The sequence below is a fragment of the Gallinula chloropus genome (genome assembly GCF_964237585.1).
Source record: "Gallinula chloropus genome assembly, chromosome: 15".
NCBI lineage: Eukaryota > Metazoa > Chordata > Aves > Gruiformes > Rallidae > Gallinula > Gallinula chloropus.
In genome coordinates this window covers 4,091,947-4,117,453 of record NC_140100.1, presented here as the reverse complement: position 1 = coordinate 4,117,453, position 25,507 = coordinate 4,091,947, and the positions used below count along the sequence as shown (strand labels likewise).

The following is a 25,507-nucleotide window of genomic DNA, read 5'->3' as shown; positions in this document are numbered from 1 at the left end:
CTGGACACTGACCTGTGCAATATGAGCTGGGGAGCTGCTTTGACAGGGGGGATCTTTCGAGGTTCCTTCCAACCCCTATGATTCTATGATCTTGAGTCTCCACTAGGGAATCCCCATAACTGCTATGTACTTCTTGGCTCTCAGCTTGACCCCTTTCCCCCAGTCCCACCTGCATCCTTTAACATCAGCTCCCATGTACACTTTTAATGATTTTTTTTCCCCTTTTGGTTGAAGCACAACCTCTCTCAGCTTCCTCATGGTGATGTGAGACGATTCATCCTAGGACAGATCTTTTGTCACTTAAGCACAGTATTTGAGCTCTTTTCTACTGAGGACTACATTGCCTGGTTTCAAGGAAGGCTTGGTCTCTTCCTGAGCAGCCTCAACACGCAGAACCTCGGCTTCTTACCCAGTGACATGACGTGCGACTCTCTTGCAGCCATGTAGGTATCAAGTCCATGATCCTTCCAGTGAAGCTCTTCTTGCTTCTCTCTGCCTGTAAATATGGGAGCCCAAGCATGGGGTGGGGAGAGCAGCTTCCACAATCACAAACACCCAGTGCCAAACACAAAATTCATGTTTGGTGAACACAGTCTTACTTGATCACTGCTGCAGCGTCACATCTCAGGCCACAAACAGAAGGCCCTAAGCAGAGACTCTGCTTCACTTCCATACATCTGAACACCCACATAAAACCAACCCAAGAGACTAGTGCCCAAGCAGGTCACACTCTAATTGAAGTGTGTGTTCCCTGGCATCAAGGGAGTAGAAACATTCCCTGAATGCATCCCTAACACCTCTCCACTCTGTGGGAGCACCCTGTGAGTTCCATCCCAGTGGCTGTGGATTACATGGTTGAGGCTGGTTCACCCTGACTATTCATATCCTGCAGAGTGAAGATCCTGAATGAACACAGAGCCCAGGGACCCTATGAGAATCCAGAGCACATCTACTCCTTCATAAAGAGAGTTCTTCACTTCCAACTGCAGAACTCAGGTAACAAGTACCCAGGCCTGCTTGTCTCCAGGTACAGAGGAACACAGGTGGAAAGATTCAGCCACCCCCTAAGAGAAAAGAGTTGATTTCTGTGACAAGCAGACCCATTCCGTCATGTTAGCAATCTGACAGTTAAAGGTCTAACCCATGTGAAGCCTTTAGGGTCCCCTAAAGTCAGCAGAAAGAAGCATCTCTACCTTTAGATAAACTGCTTCCTGTAGGATTAAATGTGCTGAATCTCCTGCTAGTTCCTAACGGAGTCCTCCCTCATTCCTTAGCTGCTGCTTGGCCCTTCAGCTCCCACTGGTCAGAGAAAGGGTGTTAACCCTCCTCTCCTGAGGCCTGAAACCTCTCAAACAGCACAGAGAGAGAAAAAAGCAAAAGCTGTATGAAGACTGAAACTAGAACATGCTGACACTGCATCAATCTGGCAACCCCAGTATGCTCAAAGGCTAAATGACCCCCCCACCCCCTGTCTGCTAGGCTCTGGATCCCACAGGGAGCTTGCAACATGAACTATGATATATATTTCACTGTGAATGGGAGCTCACAGTATTCCACACCTCAGCAATCCAGTGATGGAAGTGATGCATCTTCTGATCTTTGCTTTTCCTTTTGCAGGCTCTGCCTGCACACAGGGCACTGCAGCAGACAGAGAATGGCTGACACAGTATTTTGGTTTATTCACTGCTTTTGGATCATACTCAGATTTTGCAACACTGAAGGGCAATTTCCATGGGGTAAGGGCTAGATACAAAAATCTGGCATTTTATTCTCAGCCATGAAACAAGCTGACAGAAACAGAGTTCAAGTGTTCATTATTTGCTCATTTTCTCCTACATGGTTCCATTTTTTCCTCATTAAGTTTCTTCTTGTTAAGTTTTAATGCTGAAATAGTGTCAAAAGCACTGCCTCTAGGAGGTAACTGTCTTATCAGGAGATTATAAATTCTGTAGGAAAACAAGGTTTTCAATGACAAGCTCCAAACAGCAGTGGCTGATAAGATGCAGAAAGAGCAGATATTAAGTTACAGTCTGCAGAGAACATTCTCACAAATCACCTGTCTAGCAGCAGAGAACAGCTATAATTAAATTTAACCCCAGTAAACACTGTACACCACTTGTGGTCTGAAACCCTGTCCAGAGAGACATTAATGTTCCTTATATATGAAAGCTCAGGTCGGCTGAGAAAGATGAGCAGAGGGAGAATGCTGTGCCTTGGTCTCCAGGCCTCACTTTGTGTTCTGTCTTCTTCAGGTTGACTCCCTAGACCTTTTCTCAGCTGAGGCACTGGCCCAGCTGACTGTTCAGACCAAGGTCATCTACAGTCCCTCAGCCATCCAGTCGGTCCTGGAAGTAATTGGGAACAAGGAGGAGCCTCTGCAGTCCCTCAGTGCCTTCCTGGAAGCCTTCAACACTTTTGTCCTGAAGGTAAGTAATCTAAGTGCCTGTGGTAAGAAAGACCTGGGGAGGAAAACAGAACACAGGTGAGCTTTCAGACTTCCAACTTTGGGACTCTTGTAGCTAAATACAAAGTAAATCTGGAAGATGAGCCAGAAAGGCGTTCCTCCTGCTCCAGTATGATATTTATCTCAGTCAGCTCCTCACTCTGGCTTAACCTCTGTGCCTAGACCAGTGTAAAAAATTCCTCTTCCAGGAAGTTTGGGAAACACATCTACCATTCCAACATAAAGCCTGGATGTAAACAGCAAGGGTTTCTTTACCACTGACCTGTGGTAGCCTAATGACTTATGGAAGATTCTGGACCAGGCCCCTAAAATTATTACACATTAAAACATTTGTGTATGAGTGAACAAGAGAGACTCTGCTGCCTGCCCTGGCCCTGCAGGGCTGAGGCTGTTTGTACAAGTTAACAATAAGCCAAGCTGAGAAGCCAGAGTATGCCCCAGCCTCACTTTATACACAGTGGGACCACTCCCCTCACTGCCATAACAAAGCAGTGGCTGTGGGAGTGTAAGGGAGAGGAAATTCAAGCACCTGGCTTGCTCTGCTGTCCAACTCTGCTGACAAAAGAAAACCTGAATTGCCAAGGTCAACTCTCCAACAAGGACACAGTCAGGTCATATTTCCAACTTTTATTGTTAAACAGCAGAGGAAGGAAGGGGAGGAGGGCTGTAAAGAGGAGAAATTGTGGTTATTTTTGCAATTTTTCCTTCACCACTTCTGCTGAGCTTCAATATTCAAGGCTAACACCTCTACTCACCACCTGCTTTGATTTCCTCCTCCTTCCTCAGAGCTCTGACTTCCTAGGAAGCACTAAGGTTCGAGAAACGATGCTGATGATGTCAGCTGAGATCCTCTTCCCACAAATTACCGACATGTCCCTGGAAGACACATCCATGTGGCTGCACAGACTGCACATTCTGCTCCCCCACGTGAACGCGACAGTGCTGGAGCTGCTGCCCCTCAGCATGCCATGCCCCTACTACCAAGCTCTGTAAGTGCCTGCAGGGCTGCAGCTGCTTTAGCTTTGTGCTGCTACAAGGGCAGTCACTCCTACATCACTAGCTACTGATCAGGCAGGAGCTGCTTTTTACCTTTATGTTTATCATTGGGTATAACCAACTCAGCCAATGACTCTGCTCTAAAGGGGGGGGTCGTTTTCGTGTAGACAGATACCAAATATTCATCCCTATTTTCAAGGACACCATAAACTATATGGCCCAGAAGAAAATGAAACTCATTACCTACTGCTGTAGGCCAACTACTAGGACCTGCTACCTCCAGTTTGTCAGCATTAAGATCTCCTTACCCCACTATGCTCACCTCTGCTGCTTTACCCAGGTGGAATCACCTGATAACATGCTTTGTTCCCCAGCATTGCAGCAATTGATGGAGTCTACCCAGCACTGTCAGCAAGGAAGAAACACGATGTGTATGAGTTTCAGAAGGCTTACTTGACAGCCCAGTTCACAGACTCAGGTAAGATGCCTACACAAGTTCCCAGTAAAGCACTAGTATTTGTATGGAGCATCTTTTATATTCTGACTTACCATACATCTTCCCAATGCTGAGATTCAGTCACTTCTGTTGTTCATTACAACCCTGGGAAGCTCACAACCACCTGGTGAAAGAGGAAGGGACATCAGTTCTTTTGAAGCAACAGGAACACTGCTGTAAGAAGGCATGATACAGAATAGAATGAATAGGGTATAAGTGGGATTTCCATTTGGCATAACCATTTCCCCAGTCTGGAAGTGAATGAGAGTGCAGAAGATCAGACCCTGCACTTGCAATGGGAAGTTCAGCCATTCTTCTGTTAAGAGACATTTAATCATTCACTTGAAGGATGCCTGGATGCCTCCTTCAGTATATGCTGTGGCTTTGATTCTTTGGATCTGTTTTGGTTACAGGATCAGCATGCCAGGATGGAACAACTGGGACCAAAGACTGGCTGCAAAAGAATCTGGGAGAGATCTGTTCAGTAGCTAAACTAAGTGAACTTCAAACATTTTACCCAGACATTGCTGGAGTAAGTTTTACTAGTGTATGCACTGAACAGTAAAATTAGCACCAGCTTGCAAGCACAAAAGAGAGCCTCCTGGGCTTTGCATTTAGCCTCCTGGGCTTTGCACTTATGATAATCAGTGAGGGCACGATACAGGCAATGCCTCACACAGTGGCACATCTCTTAAAGCAGGGATCAGCTTGGGTTTCCATGGGAGAGATTACTAGAGATAACACATGTACAGCATCAGGGGTTGAATTACACATTCCAGCTGCTTGTCTTGCTCTTCACAGCCTCTCCCTGGTGAAAGATATTAATTCTTATTGCTGGTTATCAGAACCAATGCTAAGGGCCTGGGATATGTCTGAAATACAGCAGAATATGCTTCTGAGAGTGGTGAGGGGAGACTTCTTTTAAATCATCTTTAAAATCAAATTGCCTTTCCTAATTCCTCCAGACAATGACTCTCCAAATTCCACTTTGCCTTCAAAAATACCACACACATCCTAGTGTTTCTGTGTTTAGTCTAATCAGTAGCAATGGGTTGCACACCCTGTGGATAGGGGGAATTAAAGTTTCAAGCTGCCTGCATTATATTACCCAAGCTGTAACTTCAACAATGTAAATGATGCACTAAGAAAACAGCAACAGTAAGATCAACAGGAATTGAGTCTTACTAGGTTAATATTTGATTGGGATGTATGTATCCAAACGTTGTAATATTGGTTTCACAGCAAAGACAGGCATTGCATTAACAAAATCATTCAAGTACAACTTGAAAATCCAGTAATTCTGCTTTGATGTCAAAACCCAAAGATTTTTCTCTTCATTTGATGTTCTAAAAAAAACCAACCCTGCACAGCTGTAAAACATGCCTTAGACAATGTTTTAGCTTCATAAACTCTGTAAGCCAGTGTGAGTATTTATTAAAATGCTGATCTTGTTTGAAGAATGTGTGACACTACCTATCCAATCATTAATAAAAGTAACATTGAACAACCCACTTGGTATGTTTCATACTACTTGTGGCAATCTTACTGAGGGTACTTAACTAAACTGACAGAGTGGGCAGTGGCACAAACACACCAGCTGCTACTGGTTGAACTAAACTAAAAATGCCAAGACATGAACTGGTTTGCTAACTCCTTACCAAGCTATTGAAAGCACAGCCCATGACTAGATACACCAGACAGGCACACAGAGCTTTGGTAAGGGAGTTACACTGATGAGGAAAACTTCCCATTCTAACACTTAGATTAAATCTTAAGTGCCAACATCATCAAAATTCACAATTTACCTAAAGTCAAGTCAAAAGATAAACAGTGTTCTACACCAAATATCTTACCCTACCACATCCACAGCATCTGAACAACTTCCAGCAGAATCCTGAACAATGCAACTTGTCTGTTAACATTCTCCATATGCACCACAGCAGCTCAATCCAATGTCCCCATTCACTCTGCAGCTGAAGCTGTGGAAGGAGAAACACTGATGTCTTGCAAACACTCGCTCTGCTTAGCAAGTCCCATGCCCAATGCTGCCACACTAAAAATCCTTCATTTTCACCACAGAAATTGACCTCTCTCCTGTTTCTAAACATACACTCCATCAAACAAGAAACTTCTTTCAAAGCCACAGTGAGAGACTTCTGCTTTTGCAAGCCAGAGACTCTGCCACTGCTTTGATATCATTTCCTATTCTTCTAGGATCAACCTCATTCTGTTATAAATGATGCTGTCTCAGAACACCTGATGTGAAACCCATCAGGATCTGGGAAAAGTCTTGATTCATCTAACCTCTTTGGCTCTATAACTTTTCAGCAATGGCTGTTTTGCTTTCAAATGCAGTGCTGAAAGTCTTCAGGTGTGACTTTTACAGAGCAGCCAGACAAAAGCACACAAACAGCTTCATATGAGAAAGAAAACACAGCAGTGTCACTTCAATACCACTTTTACTGAACCATGCTTCAGAACAAGTCTGCCTTTTAACTCAGTAGACAGCCACACACACACATTCAGTCTGGTACTGTTCCACATCTTTACTTTGCTACAGAAGATCCTGCATTTACAGCAGCATTACACAGCTCAGTTTCCCTTTGCTTTTTAAGTCTCCAGAGAGCAGACAGTATTGTCTGGGCTAATCCAATGGGTCAGAATCCCTGGAACAAAAACCTACCCCCTAGTATGGCAGGTAAAAAGGGATATAGACTCAGCATATATTAGATTTTACAAACAATTGAGCTAAGCACTAGTTACAAATCAGCCTTACCTAGAGCCCTTTAACCTGGTAATCATTATTTGTCAGTTTTAGTCAGTCTTAAAGACTGGAGCACTCAATGTCCTATGAACAATCTCAGGCAAATCATACCTGCCAAAGAGATTAGTGTGGAAAAGGAAGTCAGTCAGAAAGTGGTCAAGGCAGAGCAGGGGAAGGTGGAAGGGGAGAGAAAATGTAAGTGATGAGGTGGACAAGAAAGGGCTATTGCAGATGGAAGCTGCACACAGCTATTGCAGGGGAAGCTGAAGATTCAAGAAAATATTTCTTGGCAGATCAAATCAACAAGTGTTAATCAGCTACAGGTTTTCAGGCAGCTTTATCAGATTCTTCATAAAGCTTAAAAGATACAGATTATACCTTAATTAACTAACTAAACACCTCACAGGCAATGAATGCCTGCTGATAGGTAACAGCCCATTTCCAGAGGTATACCTAATGTTCTCCCCTGCAAGACTCTGGACACAAAGCTGAAGGGTTTTTCACCCTCATCCTCCTAAGAGATGTGGTACCAGACTATTCCCACCTCACTGATCCACATGGAAATACAGATCTGCCCTGGCCTACTTTTTATCTTTTTCTCAAAGAGAACTGCCCAGAAGCATCCACTGTACCCCAAAAACATTCTTTCTCCCTGACTATCTGGTGGGCTTCACTTTAGAGCCACTTGCTAGTCACAGCCTTAACACAGCAGCAAACATGGCACTCTGACAACTCTTTTATGTGTTTTTCCTTCTTAGTTTAAAGTTCCTGACCTTGATACCCCAGAAGAGATGGCACAGTTGACTGTTAACTCAACACTGACCAGCCTGGAAGATACACTCTCAATCCTGGCAATACTTGAGTGTGGATCCTATAACACAGTGGAGAGATACATGAGCCAGTTTAACACGTGCGCTCGCCAGGTCAGTCCTAACAGACCCCAGGTATCCTCCAACTCCCACATGGCCGTGCTGGGGGAAGGCCTATGCCACAACTAAGTGCCCTTGCTGTACAGCTCTACATCTGATAGAGCTGAAAGGCAGAGAGAAGCTCTGGTAAATATTAGAGAGCTTTATAAGGAGAGACCTCAGCAAGCGGCAAGCAAATGGTCAAGAAAATAAGACTAAAACCCTGGATAGGGACAGGCAAGTAAGAATATTTGATTTTGTTAGGATAATGCTGCAGACGTTCCCCTAACAGCCGCTTCTGATTGAAATGTTTATCCAGAACCCCAAGCCCTGTTGATGGTTTCACTCCTCTTTACACTGCAGGTAAATCTGACCTCACTGCCCAACACGCTGGTTAGAGATGCGATACTGCAGACAGTACTGCTAAAGCTGAGACCTCGACTCCAAAACTTCTCCAGGGAAATGTGGGCAACCTGGTTCCAGCAGCAGCTGCCCCTATTGCTGCCTGGTATGAACAAAACCTATCTGGGATGGCTGGGGACCAACATCTCCTGTGAATCCTATCAGGCAATGTGAGTTCACCATGACTCTTAACAGAATCACTAGACAGGAATTGCACTAAGATCTTCCAGATCACTTACTTTGCTTGTCACTGCTGGAAAGCTGCAAGGAAGTCCCATGTATCCTAATTCCTTTCTGAAAGTGTCCTCTTTCATTTCCTAGAGTCAAAGGATTTAACAACATTTACGAGTCTCTTTCACCTTCCAACAAAATGGACATATATCACAGCTACATTAAAACCTACCTGAGCCAACAACCACATTCAACAGGTAACAGCAGCAAAATAGAAAAGTTCTAAAGCCCAAAGAGTAGGAGTGGTCATAAGGGTTTGTTTCCAGGCTACAAAATACCAGTCACCTTCCTTCCTACCTTCACCCAGTGCCTACCTTCACTCAGCTGTCCACGTGGCTGGAGCCAGCATCACTGAGCAGAAATAGAGCAGGTCCAGACCCAATTTAAGTCTCCCTGGAGCTGGTCCTGTTTGTGGGTCCTATTTGTACTGCACAGAGATACTGCCCAGAGCTAAAATCTGCTTCAATAGTGTCTCTGATTTCAACAAATAATCTAAAGCAGTTGACAGAGACATAAATGGTGTCCTATTTCTGTGCCTGTCTGTGGCATCACCACTGTAAGTACATAGGATGCCTTAGTGTGTAGCTCTGCCTTGTACTGTACGTTTTTCCCCTCTTTCCAGGGATTGCCTGTGATACCCAGGGAGGAATGAGAAACTGGATTGACACAAATCTTGGGAAATTCATACAGCAATCCTCCAGGAAAGACCTTGTTTGCTTCAATGCCAAATTTAAGGTACAGGGCTGGAAGTCTGCACAGAGTGCTCAGCAATGCCATAGATCATTCTTGGTAACAGCCTGTTGCACCAAGCTTCAGAGGAATTAAAGTTTCCTACACAAAGACCAAATAACAGCCAAAGATGTCATCAGATTTGCCTCCAACTACCCCATCACAGTCACAATACTCTCACAGGCCTTAATCCCAAAGAAATGAACATACCACATAATAAAATGGAGCCCTGCTTGCTCTGCCTTGTAGGCATCACCATCACTGTATGGAGCAGGACCAGGCTCTCACACAACCCCACCTGTGCTTTGCCTGGGACCAGCAAACACAATCCAAACACTGTAGGACTTAAAATCTATTATAAAACTACTGAATGAGCAGCTCCACATACTATTGTATGAATGTACCCAATTCTTGTACTATTATTTTTCCTGTGTAGGATCTAAGTGCTCAGAGCCTGGAAGATTTGCTGGGATCTAATTCTGGGTCTCACCTTGAAGCAGGATTTTCAACACAGCCATCAGCAGGTGAGTGAATGAGAATTTGGGAGTTGGGAACAAATTCCAAAAGGCTTATACCTACACAGGAACAGTACACAAAAAGGTTATTCCTTGTCTGCCTGACAGCAGATTCTGTCTGTTGTATATAGCAGCTTATTTGATGAAAGGATGTACCCCAGCTTGCAGTGGGATCTCTGGATGTATGCTCTGCTGTAAGTCCAGCATCACTGCACAGAATACCACATGTAGGGTCAACAGGAAAGGCACACTGGGTCACACTGAGTTTGCAGTGAAGGAGCAGCAGGACTGTTGCACACATGTTCCTCAGTGCTCCGCAAAACCTAGTTCTAAGCGACTTTGCAGATGACTTTCACTCCTTCCCTTGGGAGCCCACTCCACTAGTAAAACATTTCCAAACACGCTCGTGGGAAAACTATCAGGAGGCAGAATGCTCAATCCAGACCCTCGAACAGATCATTATCTCTGTGGACAATCCCTGTGGATTCAGAACTGATGAGGTGCCTTAATATTTATTTCAGCACCTCCTGTGACTGGAAGAGCAACAACATATAGGAAAACCCACACGCTTCAGATTTTCTACTGTATTCTCTCCCTCTGGCTACTAAACGCCGTTTAGTACAATCATATCCTACCTCTAACCAACCAGCTATTCCAGCACAGAGAAAGCTACAACTCCTCAATCCAGGCCATTCACTTCCTCCAGAGCTCATCGCATTGAAACAAGAGTCTAAACATGCAATTGCAGGGCATTAAAGTCATAGAAAACCCTGCAGTGTGGTGCATTTGTTGGTAAATTACATAGTCCACAGCTTTTGAAGGTGCAAGGTCAAAACACAACAGTGCTTTCAGGGTCAGGCCCTGTGTTTTTTCCCTTGCATCCTGCCTACAGCTACAGCTGGAAGTTACACGCAGCTCTGCTTATTAACAGCCCACCACACGCAGCGCCTTCCAGCCTGGTACCTCGAGGTACTTCTATAAGCAGTGCAAAAAGTGGTTTTTCCTTGATTAAACCTCCCACTAACATGTACCAGGCCACGTTCTGCAGGACCCCATTCCACAGGGCCTTCCCCAGAACGCCCCTGACACAGGGAAGCCTCCGAGCGGGGCCTGCGAACAAGGCGCCGACTTCACAGCCAGGCAGCGCTCCTGCCGGCACAGCGGCCCTGGCGAACCTCGGCACCGCTTCCTTCCCGGGACTAACCGCCTCTCACGCCGAGCTTCCAGCCCCTACCGCACGGGCCATGTCGCTCTCGCATGAGCGCGACCAGCTGCCCGGGGAGGACGCGCAGCTTCAGGCGCCGGCGACTCACGGGCCGCGGCCACCCCGCGGGAGAGCGGCCCCGAGAAGGGGGCAGCCCCACAAACTAGCCCCGCAAACTCAGGGCAGTCCCCGCGCTGCTTTTTAAGACCCATGGCCACGCTACTCCGCTCCCCGCAGCGGCTACACCCTCTCCCAGCCTCACACACATCCCGCCACGGCCCATAAAGCAGCGAACGCCCAGAGGGACAGCGGAACTCGCCACCCGCCATGACACCCCGCACCCCGCCTTGCGCATGCGCCTTTACCTCCTCCCAGGGAGCGACCGCAGCATGTCTCCGCCCCGCCTTCCTTTCCGGCAGTGTGGCGAGTCCCCGCCCCCCGGGGCCGCGCTCGGGGCCGGCGCGGCCGGGATGGCGTCTCCCTTCAGCGGGGTGCTGCAGCTCACCGACCTGGATGATTACATCGGGCCCTCACAGGTGGGTGCGGGCGGCGGCCGGGGTGGAGGCCGCGGCCCTATGGCGGGGCGGCCCGGCCCTGCCCCCGCCCCGGGAGCCGCCTGGGGAGGGTGAGAGGGCGGCGCTGAGGGGAAGGGGCGGCAGGGCCCTCGGCCTGGCAGCGGGCGGGACCGGCACGGAGCGGGCACAGAGGTCGAGGCCGGCCCGTGCAGGCGACCTTCGGGAGCCCTTGTGTAAGGCGGTAAAAGGAAAAACCACAGAGATCGCTCGGTGTCTGCCTCAGACACAGCGAGGGGAGCAGAGGGCGGCAGCGCGGGTCCGTGCGAGCGGCTGAGGAGAACGGCCGTGACCCAGCAGCCGGCTCATTGTGTCCCCCGACCGGGAAACCGCCCTACTCCATGTTTATCTACACACACCACCCAAAAAAACACCCCCCCATAAGCCCCAGATAGTTTCCCTGCACTGTGCTCATCCACACACTTGTTTGTGCCCGTGTGTAGGAGCAGGCGACAGGTGGGAATGAGCAGCAAGGACAGGACAAGACCGTTACTTTTGGAGCCTTCCAGCACTAACAAGGGTGTGAAATAGTAATCCTGACAAAGACAGCAGGAAATCTATCCTGAAATGAGATCGGTGAACAGGGCATAGGAAACCCTGTTACCTCTCCTTGCTGTACCTGGGCTTCCTAGTGAAGTCTTTCACATAAATCATGCAGCCTACTGGTCTGTTCCATGATCCTTGTTTGTTTTATTCAGTGAGTGTAACCAAAGAATCATCATGACTTGTTCCTGCTAGTCTCTGAACCTTGCAAAATGTAGCAAAGCTGGATTAATTCAGGCGATGGGGTGGTGGGGGGGGAACCTGCAGATGTTGGCAGAGCGACGATGGTAAAAGGCACAGAGAATCCTAGCTGGAGAAATAGGACAAGGGGTCATGAGATGCCTAAACAATAAAAAAAAATGGCACAAAATGCAAAAAACACCCTTGAGACTTCATCACAGAACAATACAGAGAACTGGAAACAGTCCATCTGAGGTCGTCAGAGTCCTTTCGCCATTAAATGAAACTTCACTGGCACCGGCCACATGTTGGCTGTGGTGACCACGCCTCCGTCCGCTGAAATTTGCCATGAAGAATGCAGGATCCTCTTGAGAGATTCTGGAGAGGAGGACTGTGCAGGCAACTTGCTGTTCCTTTCAAGGCTCCCTAAAACACAGCTGTGTCCTTCAGAAAGAACAGCAAAATTCTCCTCTGGTTTTGGTATGATGCTGGAAAAGTGTTCCTTCTGTAAAAAGGGGGTAAGCAGCTTTGGCTTTCACGTTTTCCCTCCGTGGTTGTAGACACTGTAAGTAAATCAGCATGGCTTAAGGGAGAGAGCAGCATTCACTCTAGAACTAGTGTTTGGGTTTGATCTTTCTACTCCCTGTTAAATCTACCTCTTCCACACTTCATTGCTCATTCCCTCGCTTTTGGGCTGTATTTCTCTTTCAGGAATGTATCAAACCTGTAAAAGTGGAGAAAAAGCCTGGGAAAGCAGCAGCTAAGATCAGGATTGAAGCAGATGGAAGCTATTTTCAGATCGATCAGGTATGTGTATTTTTTCCTCACTATTGTGTAAATGAACCAGAAAATGTGAGTGTATTGTTAAGTATTTGAATAGTCTACTGCTATTTAATGCCTCAGAGAGGACAAAGATGTTAGGAAAGTGCTGCTGTTGCTGTCAGCTCTCTCACATCTTTTTTTTTCTAAAGTCAAATTTTTTAATTACCTGGTTTTATAAGCAGTAATCCTGATTTTGTGTCAGTCCTTTATGCTTTGAAACACTGACGTTAGAAAGTGATGATTTTCAGTGTAAGAGCAGACAAGCCAAGTATTAGCAATCCCTGGATTCTTTGCTTTTATGTCTTTTATTGCTTCATGTCATATAGCAGAGCGCTCACAAAGAGATTCAATTAGAGCCTCTTAAATTTTGCTCTGATTTTTAAATAATATGTCAAATTATTTGAAATTTAATTATTTAAGTAGCCTGAAGGGTTCATAAGTCTCCTGCTTCCAAAATTAATGCTGAGTTTTCCAGAATGATTTTCCTATTTACCCAGAAAACGTTAGCATTTCTTACTTAACCAGGCTGGGAATTGATCTAGAAATGGTAGCTTTAGGCAGATGATGACCCTTTGACGTAAAAAGAGGGATATGGCACTTCCAAAGGAGTCTGGTTTCTTATTTTAAAATTTTAATTTAGCAGTACCTCATTTCATGGTCTGTTTCTGACTTTGTTGAGAGGTGACGTTTAAGCAGGGAGTCTCATGGGAAAAACTGACTTATTCAGGTCAAATATTATGAAAAATCGTTTCCTTCCAGTGGCAAGCCACACACTGCCTTTGATTTGCTGCCTTACAGCTTTCCCATGAGTGTCCATGGAAGTTCTGCACATGGAAAGGTTGCAGAACACTCAGTGTTGATTTAAAATGTTAGTGAGCTTGTAGTCTGGTTACACAATCTGTTTAGACGGAGTGAAATTCAGTTCCTGTGAAGAAACAGCTCCAGTACTACTCAGTAACATGAGCAGCAACTGACAGAGGTGGCAGAGCTGGCGTGGTTTCTCTGGGATAATTCTCAACATGCACAGGAGATCCGTGCTTAAAGGCTCAGAGTCTCTGTGCCCTATGGTTTTGTGGTGAGAAGAGCAGCTGCAATCTGTAGCACGTTACCCTACAAACCCAGTCTTCAGCCACCCACAAGCTGAAAAATCGAGCAAGATAGAGCCTGTTTGCTTCTGGGGTAGTGTAATTTCAGTGTTTCAGAGCAACGTTAGCCCACCCAATAGCACAAATAATTGTGGCCTAAGCAACTCTTCTGTATTTGATGCAAGTTATGTTCTTGATCTAGCTAAAATCTTCCTGAAGTTCCTTGGCATATTTGCACATGTGCCAAATAATCCCATCAAAGGCAGCAAACTTCAAAGATACTTGTCTTCCTCCTCACCTTACCAAAAGAAAAAGGAGAAAAAAAAAAAAAGATACTTTTTAATGCTAAACCAAAAGCATAAAAAGGGTGACAGGTTTGTTTCTCAGTATACTAAAGGTGTGAAAACAGCTCCCCAGTTCTTCACTGTGATTGGAACTGAGTCTAATCTTTTTCTTTATAGGATGGAGGAGCACAAAAACTGGAAAAGGCTAAAATTACTCTGAACGACTGTTTAGCTTGCAGTGGCTGCATTACATCAGCAGAGAGTGTTTTAATCACTCAACAGAGCCATGAAGAGCTCTGCAAAACGCTAACTTTGAACAAGGTAGGTGCCAGGTCAGGGCTGGGTGGGCTGCAGAGTGTCAAAGTCATAATAGATCGGTATGAGGCATCTGCAGAAGCATCCATGGGAACAGTGCACACTAAAACTATTTTCAAAGTTCTGAAGGAGGTGGGGACATTCTCTGACCACTGCTGTGTTCTCTCCCATTTTAAAAAGTAATCATGTACTTGGAAAGGACCTTGAGTAAGTTGCTGACTTCAGAGTTAAGCTGGGAGATGCTTTCTGATCTTGAAGTGCCCTGGAAGTTCTGCATGTGCCGTACTAATATTGTCTGAACAATGTTGCTTGGTTTGTTTTCTCAAAGGCTGCTGCTCCCAACGAACAGAAATTGGTGGTGGTTTCCATTTCACCCCAGTCCAGAGCTTCACTAGCTGCCAGATGTAAAATGAGTGTTCTGGAAACAGCAAAGAAGTTGACCGCGTTCTTAAAGAGCCTAGGCAAGTGTGATACTGTGTTCTGCTCATCAAGGGGGGACCAAGGGGGTGTGTGTTAAGCACAACTGTTAGGAGCACACAAGGTTGATGTGATTTAACCACCCCAGGGACTCCTAATGTTTCATAACTGGCATTAGCCAAAATGCAAACTGCCTACAACCCGAGTCACTTAATAAACTTGCAGTGATGGAAGGAAGGAGCTTTGCATTTTAAATTTGCCATCTTCCTGTCACTTTGCTCATCTTCCTGTGCTGATGTGCTAGGGAAAAAGGTTCCCTCCCAAGCACAGAGACTGATACCTGTAAATACAGTGTAAACACATTTGAACCCAGTTCAACTGGAGCTTTTTGCTGTAGCTTGCTGTGTCTTTCTTGTGGATTTTAACACAGATGCTGTACTGCCTAGGTGTGCACTATGTTTTTGATACAACTTTCTCAAGAAACTTCAGCCTCTTGGAGAGCCAACGAGAGTTTGTGAAGCGCTTTCGGAAGCAGTCTGAAGACAAAAAGGCTTTGCCAATGCTAGCTTCTGCCTGCCCAGGTGTAGTATTAAATCAGCTGTAGAAATAATAAAGCAGCACACTAATAGCTCACTGGATGAAAAATTCAGAAAGCTAGTCAGGAAAGTTTCTGTGGATACATTTACTTAGAGGATTTCTCTCTTCACAATAGGAGTTCTTAGTGTTGATAGCAGTAATGATCTGTACAGTGACCTAATGAGCTCTTTAAACTGTATCTTACCTTACATGGCTTTTTCTGCTGAATAACTGAAAATGGTTACTAAAGGGTGCTAAATCTGGGGTTAGGAGGAGGGTGAGCAGAATGCAAGGGGTGCTTGTTATTTTTTAATCTCAGTTGCTAATTCCATTCTTCTCAGGTTGGATCTGCTATGCAGAGAAAACCCATGGCAGTTTCATCATCCCTTACATCAGTACCAGCAAGTCTCCACAGCAGGTCATGGGCTCCCTGATCAAGGGCTACTTTGCAGAACAGCAGGTGAGGCTCTGAACTGTACCGTGCTTAATGGCAAACTCTTAAAATTCAACACCTTAAGCTATTTTTTTTTATTTTGCTATGTTATACATTAGAGTTTAAGGGTTGAAATTATCTCACAAAAGCCTGAAAAGGCAGCATCTTCCTCATTGGCACTTATCTAATGAGAAGTTAGCAACTGGGGCAGTAACGCTAAGGGCACGCTGCATGGACTGTCCAAAACCTCTATGTGTTATTTAGGAAGGCTTATTTTTCAGTCTCCTTTTGCTCCCATCTTGTCTCTGTGTGGTATTTTCATCTTGTTTAAAGATGGTGAATAACTTAAAACAAGCTACCCTAAGACAAAACTTCAGTCAGTGCATACGTGCAGATCATGTCTTGTCTAAAAGCTGCTTGTTCCCAACTTCATGTTCTGTTTCAGTTTGACTTAGTCCTGTTCTCAGTCTTTAACCTTTGGAATCTTTCCAAATGTGAATTTGATACTTAAAGACTAGAATTATACTAATAGCCTAGACTAGTCCAGTAAGAAACTTAAGCACTACTTCTGATCGTATGATTTATTGTCTGCTAATGAGCAGTGGTTTAACACTTGCATTAAGTAAATACTGACATCTGCATGCCTGTGACAGAAATTGGCAGCTACTGAGAATATTTGGCATGAGGTACTGAAACAATGGCCTTGAGTCAATGACTTGCTTCCTCTGCCTGTGCTTAGTTCTTGGATGATCATGAGGTTTTTGTCTGACTCCAGACCATTCCTTAGCTGCTGTTGCAGGGGCTGGGGTTTAGTAGCATGGAGGATGCATGTTCTCTGACTGCATAAGTAGGAATTCACTTCACTGACTGACTGACTTTGGATCATCTGCACTAGCAAAAGGAGGTGGGGCGAAAGCTGTAAAAAACTACACCACTGACACTTGCTACAAGCTATGAGAGAAATAATCTAATGCAAGTGTGTGTATATATATATTTTTAAATGTTCCCTAATACAGGAGATTTTTTTCCAGAAGCATGGTGGCATTTGCTTCACCACTCTCATTTGGACCTGGAAAACATCTCCCTCAAGATAGTTTGGTAGCAGGCAGTCCAGCTGCATAACTTTGTCTTTCTTCCAGCACTTAACACCCAACCAGATATACCACGTAACAGTGATGCCCTGTTATGACAAGAAGCTAGAGGCTTCAAGGCCAGACTTTTTCAACCAGGAGTACCAAACTCGTGATGTGGACTGTGTAATCACCACAGGTAAGTAGAGCCAGAAGTAGTTCAGCTAATTCCTGGAAGCCTCAGAGGAAGGTGTTTGTGGGTTTTAATAACCCTTTGTCTCTGATAGAGGATGTAGCCTATGGGTATTATTGTATAATTACACTTCAATAATGCAAATCACATCATGGTAAAAATTGTAGATGCAATCTTATGAGTTGATCTGTGGGTTTTGTTTTCCTTTATTCCAAAATAAGAACTTCTTATGTCTGTGGTTCTGTTTTAGGAGAAGTGCTCAAGCTGTTGGAACAAGAAGGAGTATCTCTATCAGATGTAGAGCCTGCTCCCTTGGATACCCTGTAAGAACAAAATCTCATTTGCATCCTCAGTCATGTTCTTTCTCATCTGGTATTTATAGAGCTCTGCTGCAGAATTTGCCTTTCCACTGTTGTTCCACACAAGGCCACATGTGTTTGCATTTGTTTCCTCGTGTCATTTGAATCAATACAATTGTGCACTAAAATACTTCATCTGCAGAATATGATGAATTTCTGCTTTTGGAGAGTCTGTAACTATTTGTCCTAGATTTTAGTAGTCCAGGATTAGCAGCTTTTGCTGTAAATCAGCAGGGTTGCCAGGATTAGCTCAGTAAGGATAATAATAATTGTGCAGAGAAACTACCTGCAGACTTTGAAAAGTGAAAGAGTCTAGACCTGTGATAAGAGTTTGCTGACACAAAGCCTGTTACTGTATTCAGTTTGTTTGACTCTCTTCCTAGTTATCACAGCTATTGAGAGGATTCCAGAATTAAAGCGTAATGAAGAAATATTTAGGTCACTCAGCTAATCTGTAGGAGCCTTTATTTGTTAAAAAAAAAAAGAGATCTGAACCATGTGCAAACCAGATGACATTTAAGTTCCTTCAAGTGAAGAGTAACATCTGGTCAAGTGACAACTGCGCAGAGATCTGAGTGACTATGGAAACATTAAAATCACATTTTGCAGTGGTGGTTCTGCACTGGAAGCCAAACCAAAGCCTCCTCTTCTCCAGTTGAAGAGAAAGGCCTGTGTAGCCCTTTGCACACTGATGAACAGAAAGGCTACATGTGCAGCAACCTTTAAAAAGTATAAGAGATGAGTAAGTACATGGTTCAAAAATTTACTGCTCAGGCTCCTTAAGTTTCGTGTTGTGAAGGAGAGATTTTGATGCCCCAAACATGCAGCATCCAGCAGAGGATTAGAACGTGACACTAGCCTATTTTCAGCCGTGCCCCTTGCAGATGTGACACTCTTGTTTTGAAATTTGGTTTGTTTCTAAATAGGCATCAAGTCTTTCTAGTACAACCAAATGCTGTTGGCAGCCTTTGCTCAAGAGCTGGCTGATCAACACATGGATGTTGGCAGAGCTGTGCAGGGAAGTGTTTTCACATGAGGCCCAGTTCCTAGATTAGTTTTAGCTGTAAGTATTGGTCACTCCTGTGCTTCTGAGAAGGAGAATGTGAGATGGAGATGGTCTGTTGCCATCCTATCCCCTTCATGTATGGAATACTTAATTTAAAAACAATGTGCATGCCCAGAGCTTTGGTTTTCTTCCACTACCGTTCAGTGCATTGGCAAACAGAGATTTCACATAGCACATTTGCTAGCACAGATGTGTTTATGCACGCCTTTCCCAGGATTGGTGTCTTTTTCTGACATAGCATATGCACAGATTGCTTTCACATCAAACTAGAGAAGCATCCTCAGCTACAATACTTGTCTACACAGTTGAGTCCCAAAAGTGCACCTTCAGAAGCTGCCCACGTGAACGGGTACTTCTGTGTCACACCACCAACAGAAAAGTGAGGAGGAAGAAAAGATTCTGAAGAGTTTGGGCTCCCTTAGGAAATGAGATTATGGAAGCATCAGTTATAACATAGAACTGAATGTCTCATTACTTGATAAAAATCTTTGGCCAGCTTCTTAGGAGCACATTGGGAGCTCTGGGCCTCATGCTCGGGGTGATAAAGCGCCTCTATAACCTTCTGCGGGCTCTAACGTACTCGGTAAATTGACTGATTCCAAACAGCACGTATTCCTCAGAGCTTGGAGCGTTCACAGAAGCGCTCCGATGGCTGTTGTTCTGCTTCATCCTCCTGCACGTGGAAAAGCCCATTAAGAGGTTATTACATTTGGCAGCAAGAAGGAGATAAAGTGCCAGAAATCCCAGGACTTTTGCTGGTGTAACCGCTTGCTCCGGGCCAGCGCTGAAGCTTTACTGGCAGCTTCGGTTAAAGAGAGTAGCAGTACGTGAGGCCAGACACACTGAAACATTTTGTTAATGAAGCTCAGTTCCTGTAAACAAGATCAAATTAAAAATAGTTTCTGAGGGTGATCGCAGGCTGAAGTGTTGCCTTCTGCAGTTCTTCCAAAGCTCAGATTTTATCTGCAAGAGGCAACGTCTTCGGTTTGACTTGAAACCGTTTGGCCTGAATTCAAGTGTTTTCCCTTCTGCAGCTGTTGGTAAGAGAATGCAAGTGTCACTGCCTGATGAGTGCTTGTGAGCAGATCCCTCATCTTGTTATTCTCTCCTAACAAAAGCTATTGTTGTGGCTTCCATCTGGTGAGCTGTTCTCGAGAAACATTATCTTGACCTCTGATAGTTGGTTGTGTTTTGGCATGTCAGCGAGATGGAATTACTTGTGTGGAACTAGAATTCCAGAACTTACATTAACATACTTGTTAACACCAAAAACGTGGTGAACTGCGACCAGGGCCCCACTGAGGACAGCTGTGTACAGGGCAAATGCCCTGGCCTCCTTTGGTTTGTTCACCTTCATTACATGACTTTAAGCTTATGAAACTGTTCAGTTTTGGGCCCCTCACTACAAGAAAGGCATTGAGGCCCTGGAACATGCCCAGAGAGGGGCAGCAAAGCTGCTGAAGGGTCTGGAACACAAGTCTTACGAGGAACAGCTGAGAGAACTGGGACTGTTTAGTCTGGAGAAGAGGATGCTCTGGGGAGACCTTATTGCTCTGCTTATTTGCTACCTGAAAGAAGGCTGTGGTGAGCTGGGGGTCAGCTTCTTCTCACAGATAAGTAGTGATAGGAGGTACTTAGGGACATGGTTTAGTGAGTAATATAGGTCATAGGGGGACAGTTGGACTTGAGGGTCTTTTCCAGCCTTAATGATTTGTAGACCACAGCTACATGGAATTCATCTCTCTCTGCTTGTGATCAGAGCACTGATACCCTCCAGAAGTGTTCTCTCAGGTCCCAGCAACCACATCTGCAGTAGCTGCTTTCAAAAAATGCATTGTAACACTGAACTAGGGCTTGCAACGATGAACTCTGCCGTGGTTGATGTTGCAGAAAGGCTTCTGCACAGATGAGACCTCTTGCCTAAGACAGGACCTCTGCTAGGCTGTGCTCTCCAAGAGAAGCACAGGTTGCACAGCCCCATGCCATCACAGCTTCATTATTTCCCACCTCCCGTTTCCAAGTGCAGCCCAGGATGTTTGTAGAGTTGTTAAACAGGAAGACGACATGATACATGTGTCAGGTAAGTGCCCCTGTAACTCAGACATTCCCAAACCTGGTGTTGGTAGCTGAGGTTGCCTGTGCATGGGTCAGGCCTCGTGGCTGCGACAGTGTTTCCACTGAGGTTTGCCCTAGGGATGCCAGGCAGCACAGGGTTACATCCGCCCGGCTCTGGAGTTATAAATAGTTGGTTCCCAGGAGAGAGAGAAGAGCTAGGGGCTCAAAGGGAGCCATTCTGTGGTTTATTCTGTTGCTTGTGAGTCCTGGAGCTTTGCACTTGTGCTGGCAGTCCTGTTTCAGAGATCCCCCTAAAACTGCTCCTCTCTCCCCCAGGTTTAGCAGCGCTGCAGATGAGGAGCTCACTAGCCACTCTGGAGGTGGCTCTGGGGGCTATTTGGAGCACATCTACAAGTACGCAGCCAAGGAACTCTTTGGAATTGAAGTGGATACAATTCAGTACAAGCCTTTAAAGTAAGAACCTCAAAGTCCTGCAGCAAGCACTTTCTGTTCACGTTCTCTCTGTGCTGTTGTTACATTTCTGATGGGCTGAAACTTTCTTTGCAATGTCAAGCATTTCTCCTGGAGGCATGGGAATTGGCGCCTGGCTCCCACAGTTGCTGAGCAATAAATCACCCAGCACTCCTCACAGCCTTTCCCTGGGAGACTTCTAGCCCCTCCACCGCCCACACGCTTTATTTTGGCCTGGTGGATTTTCCCAGTATCAAGTTGCAGACCATTTTTAGAGTCATTTAATGAGAGCAGAGCTCAGGAGAATCTGGGCTTCCTCACCTATGATCAGATCTCAGATCGATCAGTCGCTGTGTTACAGATCTAGCTCTTGTAGAACAGAGTATGGTGTGTCGGGGCTTTAACTATGCTGTGGTAAGGCAGAAAACAAGTCACTGCAGTTTGGGTGTGGAGGCTCCTGCAGCTGAGATTCCTGCTGGCTTCCCAGCTATAATGTTAATGTACCATTTGAAATGAATTGTATCCCTGGTTAGCAGTGTTTATGCTTAGGATTCTCTGGTCTAGGAAGCAGAAGGAATACTCCCCCAGAGTCTCAACATAAAATCACAGTCACAGAATCATAGGGGTTGGAAGGGACCTCTAGAGATCATCAGGTCCAACCCCCCTGCCAAAGCAGGTTCCCTAGAGTGGGTCACACAGGTCAGTGTCCAAATGGGTCTTGAGTATCTCTAGAGGAGACAACTCCACAACCCCCTGGGCAGCCTGTCCCAGTGCTCTATCACCTTTACTGTGAATACTTGATAAAAATCAAATTACTTACTATTTTTATCATGAACAGGTATTTCCACTAACCTTCAAAGTCTGGAAGCCTTCAGTAACGGTTCAATCCTGGTTTTATGACCCACTACAACTTAAAAGTTTCCTCGGTGGCCTCCCTAATGTGCAAGTTGGCTGAAGCCAGCTCAGAAGGCCTGTTGCTGGGAAACTTCTGTCTAGGCTGCTTTTACTTTCTAAATCCTATTAAGGATTTACTCAGCACAGGTGTTGTTCAGCAAACTCTGTTCAGGCAGCAGGTCATCAAATCAGACTGGAGGAGGAGCTGTAAGCTAGTTCTTCATCTGTTTTGTTTGGATGGCAAAGAACTGGGACATCTTTCCTGACTAAGATTGCACAGAGAGCTTTGTTTTAGCACAGGGCTCTTTGAAGTTTAAAATAGAAGTTCATTTGGATGAGACATTTTCTTTGCTCTTGTCCCTCAGAAACAAGGACTTCCAGGAGGTGACACTGGAGAAGGATGGAGCAGTCCTGCTCCAGTTTGCTTTGGCGTACGGGTTTCGAAACATACAGAACTTGGTGCAAAAGCTGAAACGAGGGAAGTCGCCCTATCACTACGTTGAAGTCATGGCCTGCCCATCAGGTGAGACTGCTCAGGGCTTTCACCCATGGCTCCATCACTGTGAGGAGCTGTCTGAAACTGCAGCTGTGGCATAAGAACAGCAGGTCCTTGTTCCCATTCTGAGTATTTTGTTAAAGCCTCCAAACACTCGAGATTCATTAGTCACAGCACTGGAATTTCAGAGCTGTTTGTGTGTTTTCTTACCTACAAGCTAGTAACTCAGGTTTTAAGTAAGTAAATTTAAATTCCATTGCTCAAAATTTGCATAATTAGTGCTTTAAAGGAGGTCCTGGTTTTCTGAGCTGTTTGGTACATGAGGAGATTCTTCCTCTAGAATTGCAGAAAGTTGATGTCATGCTCTTAGAGAAGACTGGCCATGGCTCTGCCTACCTACTGAATTCCCTCCTCCACTTTGTGCAAGCTCTCCTTTTCCTCCCTCCTTGTTCTCTTTGCCAGCAGACAGCTTGAACCTAGCCTGGAGTGATGCTGAGCTGCCACTCTTGGTACTCTGAGCAACTGCTTTCTCCCCAAGGGCCCATGCAACTCCCAGCCCAGAAGGCTGCTCAGCATGAAGATGCAGCTTTGGGCAACCACATGCTGCACAGCTTGACTCTCATCACACCTCCACTCCAGCAGCAAGCCCAGAACATGCCCCAGGAACATGCACCTTACCTTCAGTTGAGACTCCAAAGCTGTTCTCACCTGGACCACGTTCTGGCCCTTTGCTGGAGGCAGAAGAGAGTCAGAGCTCCCTGCTGCTTCTTATCTCTGTCTCCTGGCCCATCCCAGCTGCAGGGCAGCCCTCCCCCAGGTGCCTGTGGGCTGTTAGTGCCTGGCAGAGCAGGCCAATGAGCTCCCTCCAGGAAGCTGACACTCTGCTATCTGCCACTGCTGGTGGTACAGATAACTGGGGAGTGGCCCTCAGTCATGATGTTCTGGTTTCCCTGAGTGCTTGCAGGTGCTGTTTGGGTTTTCTTTTTCTGATGAAGCTGAAGTGACAGCCTCTCCCTTTGTTCCACTCAGGCTGTTTAAACGGAGGTGGTCAGATCAAACCAGATGGCGAATCCAGCAAGGACCAGCTTCAGCAAGTGGAGAGGTTGTACGAGGCTCTTAAGACTGAAATTCCAGAGAAGAACCAGCTTGTGAGGGAGCTGTACGAGCAGTGGCTGGGTGGGGTGGGCTCGGAAAAGGCTGCGAGAGCTTTGCACACGCAGTACCACGCGGTGGAGAAAACCAGTGCTGGGTTTAACATCAAATGGTGAAGCCTCCACAGAGATCCACTCGGTGCCTTCTTAACTCAGTGGTGGTTCAGCTTCTCAGCCGACAGCTGAAGCTCCGTGGGGTCACTGGGAGGCTGCAGTTTCTGACTCGTTAGGGAGGAGAAGGTAGTGTGCAGATGATCACTTAAGCTACATCACTGAATCATTGAGAGGCAGGCAATAATTAATTCCTACAGCTTTATCATTACTGAAGTGATGTAAATAAAACCCAAAAGCTGACTTAGAACACATGTCAAAAGAAGCCGCAGCGCACCCTGTGCTCCGTGCAGCCTTGAGGGACTAAACCTGCCCTCCCTTTGCAGCCCTGTACCTACCAGAACCCATGAACTAGAGTGCTGAGGGCTGTGGCTGTGACTCACCCAGACGAGCTTTATGCTGCAGGATGCAATTCCTCACCCAGGCCTGGCTGTATTTTCACAGCACTGAGTTTATGGCTGTCCCTGTTGTGACATCCTCGTTTACTTATAAATGGCCTGATCAGGCATTGGGTTCTGTTTCCCATTTCCCTGCCCTCGAGGTCAAGCTGCAGCATCTCTGCCCTGTCAGAGGGGGGGTGGGTGCTGCTCCAGGGCTGGGAGGCATCAGCGCTGGGGCTGCTCTGGTGCCTGCTGAAACAGGGGCACAGTGGATGTTTAAGAAGAAAAAGCTACAGTAATATATTTTCTTCTCTTTAATGACAACAATTGTCAGTAACTGGACAGTGACACCTCTAAATACATAGTAAAGAAACTCCTCAAATTGTCACGTCTACCCCCTCCACACCAGCCTGTTACTGTCATGTCCTGAAATTCAAAGAAAGGAATTTTTTTACAGTATTTCAAGTAAGAATTTGCTACCAGCTTGATTTCCAACCAAGGACAAAGTCTCTGGTGTTGCTGAAAGGTGTTACTTTACAGAGGTTAATAGGAGAAGGCTGTGAAATGTAATCATTACAACAAGTAGTTTACTGGAGCAATCCAAGAGGTGAGTAAAAGCACATCTGCTGTAGGGCAGCTTGTTACCATGACAGGAGCTGGATGGATGTGAAACAGATTTGGTCTCTTGTTACTGGAGAGGACGTGTGTCTTGCTGTCTGTATCTTTACATACGGGTGCTGTCAGAGCTATTTACAGGAAAACAAGTGAATTAGTAGCTCTGGTTTGGTCTTTTTAATCTGAATATTGTTTTTTCTGGAGTTAGGATGTACATGGGGAGAGGAAGGCAGCAGTGGGAGGATGTGCTGCTGTCCCTGAGCTCACAGGGACAGGATGAGGCAGATGTAGAACCTCTCCTTGCGGCTGCTGTCGCTGGGAGCGATGACCTGAAGAGTTGCTTTACAGAGTCCCTTCAGCATTCCTCCCTTGGCAGTTCCTGCTGTGTGAGGAAGAGGAACTGTGCAGAAAGTAGTTAAATGGGTGAAAACCGAAAACAAAGCTGAGGGTCGCTTTGTTCCTTCAGAGTAAACACAACCAGATGGAGCTGGTTCCTGCCTCCAGCCCAGGCTGAAACCTTGCCCAGACCCCCCTCCGAGATAACCCTCACCCGCTCCGCGCCGACCTTGAGCTCAGGGCTGCTGAGAGCAGAGCTGTCCGACCTTCTAACGGCTTCTCCTCCCCAAAGCCTCCTCCAGGTTTTAGTAAAAGCAAGCCAACAGTGTAAAAGACATCTTTTAATGTTTTTTAATTAAAAGCTTTACATTTTC

The 25,507-nt window shown here is 45.8% G+C and overlaps 1 protein-coding gene across 1 annotated transcript; it reads left to right on the top strand.

Moving 5' to 3' along the window:
- Positions 1-11,161: 11,161 nt before the first annotated feature.
- On the top strand, positions 11,162-25,507 carry CIAO3 (cytosolic iron-sulfur assembly component 3). The gene is made up of 11 exons (XM_084270842.1): positions 11,162-11,245; positions 12,716-12,811; positions 14,373-14,516; positions 14,839-14,971; positions 15,374-15,508; positions 15,845-15,963; positions 17,076-17,205; positions 17,450-17,522; positions 21,016-21,153; positions 22,410-22,567; positions 23,570-25,507. The coding sequence occupies exons 1-11, from the start codon at positions 11,180-11,182 to the stop codon at positions 23,806-23,808; spliced, it is 1,431 nt and encodes a 476-aa protein (XP_084126968.1). The 5' UTR covers positions 11,162-11,179; the 3' UTR covers positions 23,809-25,507.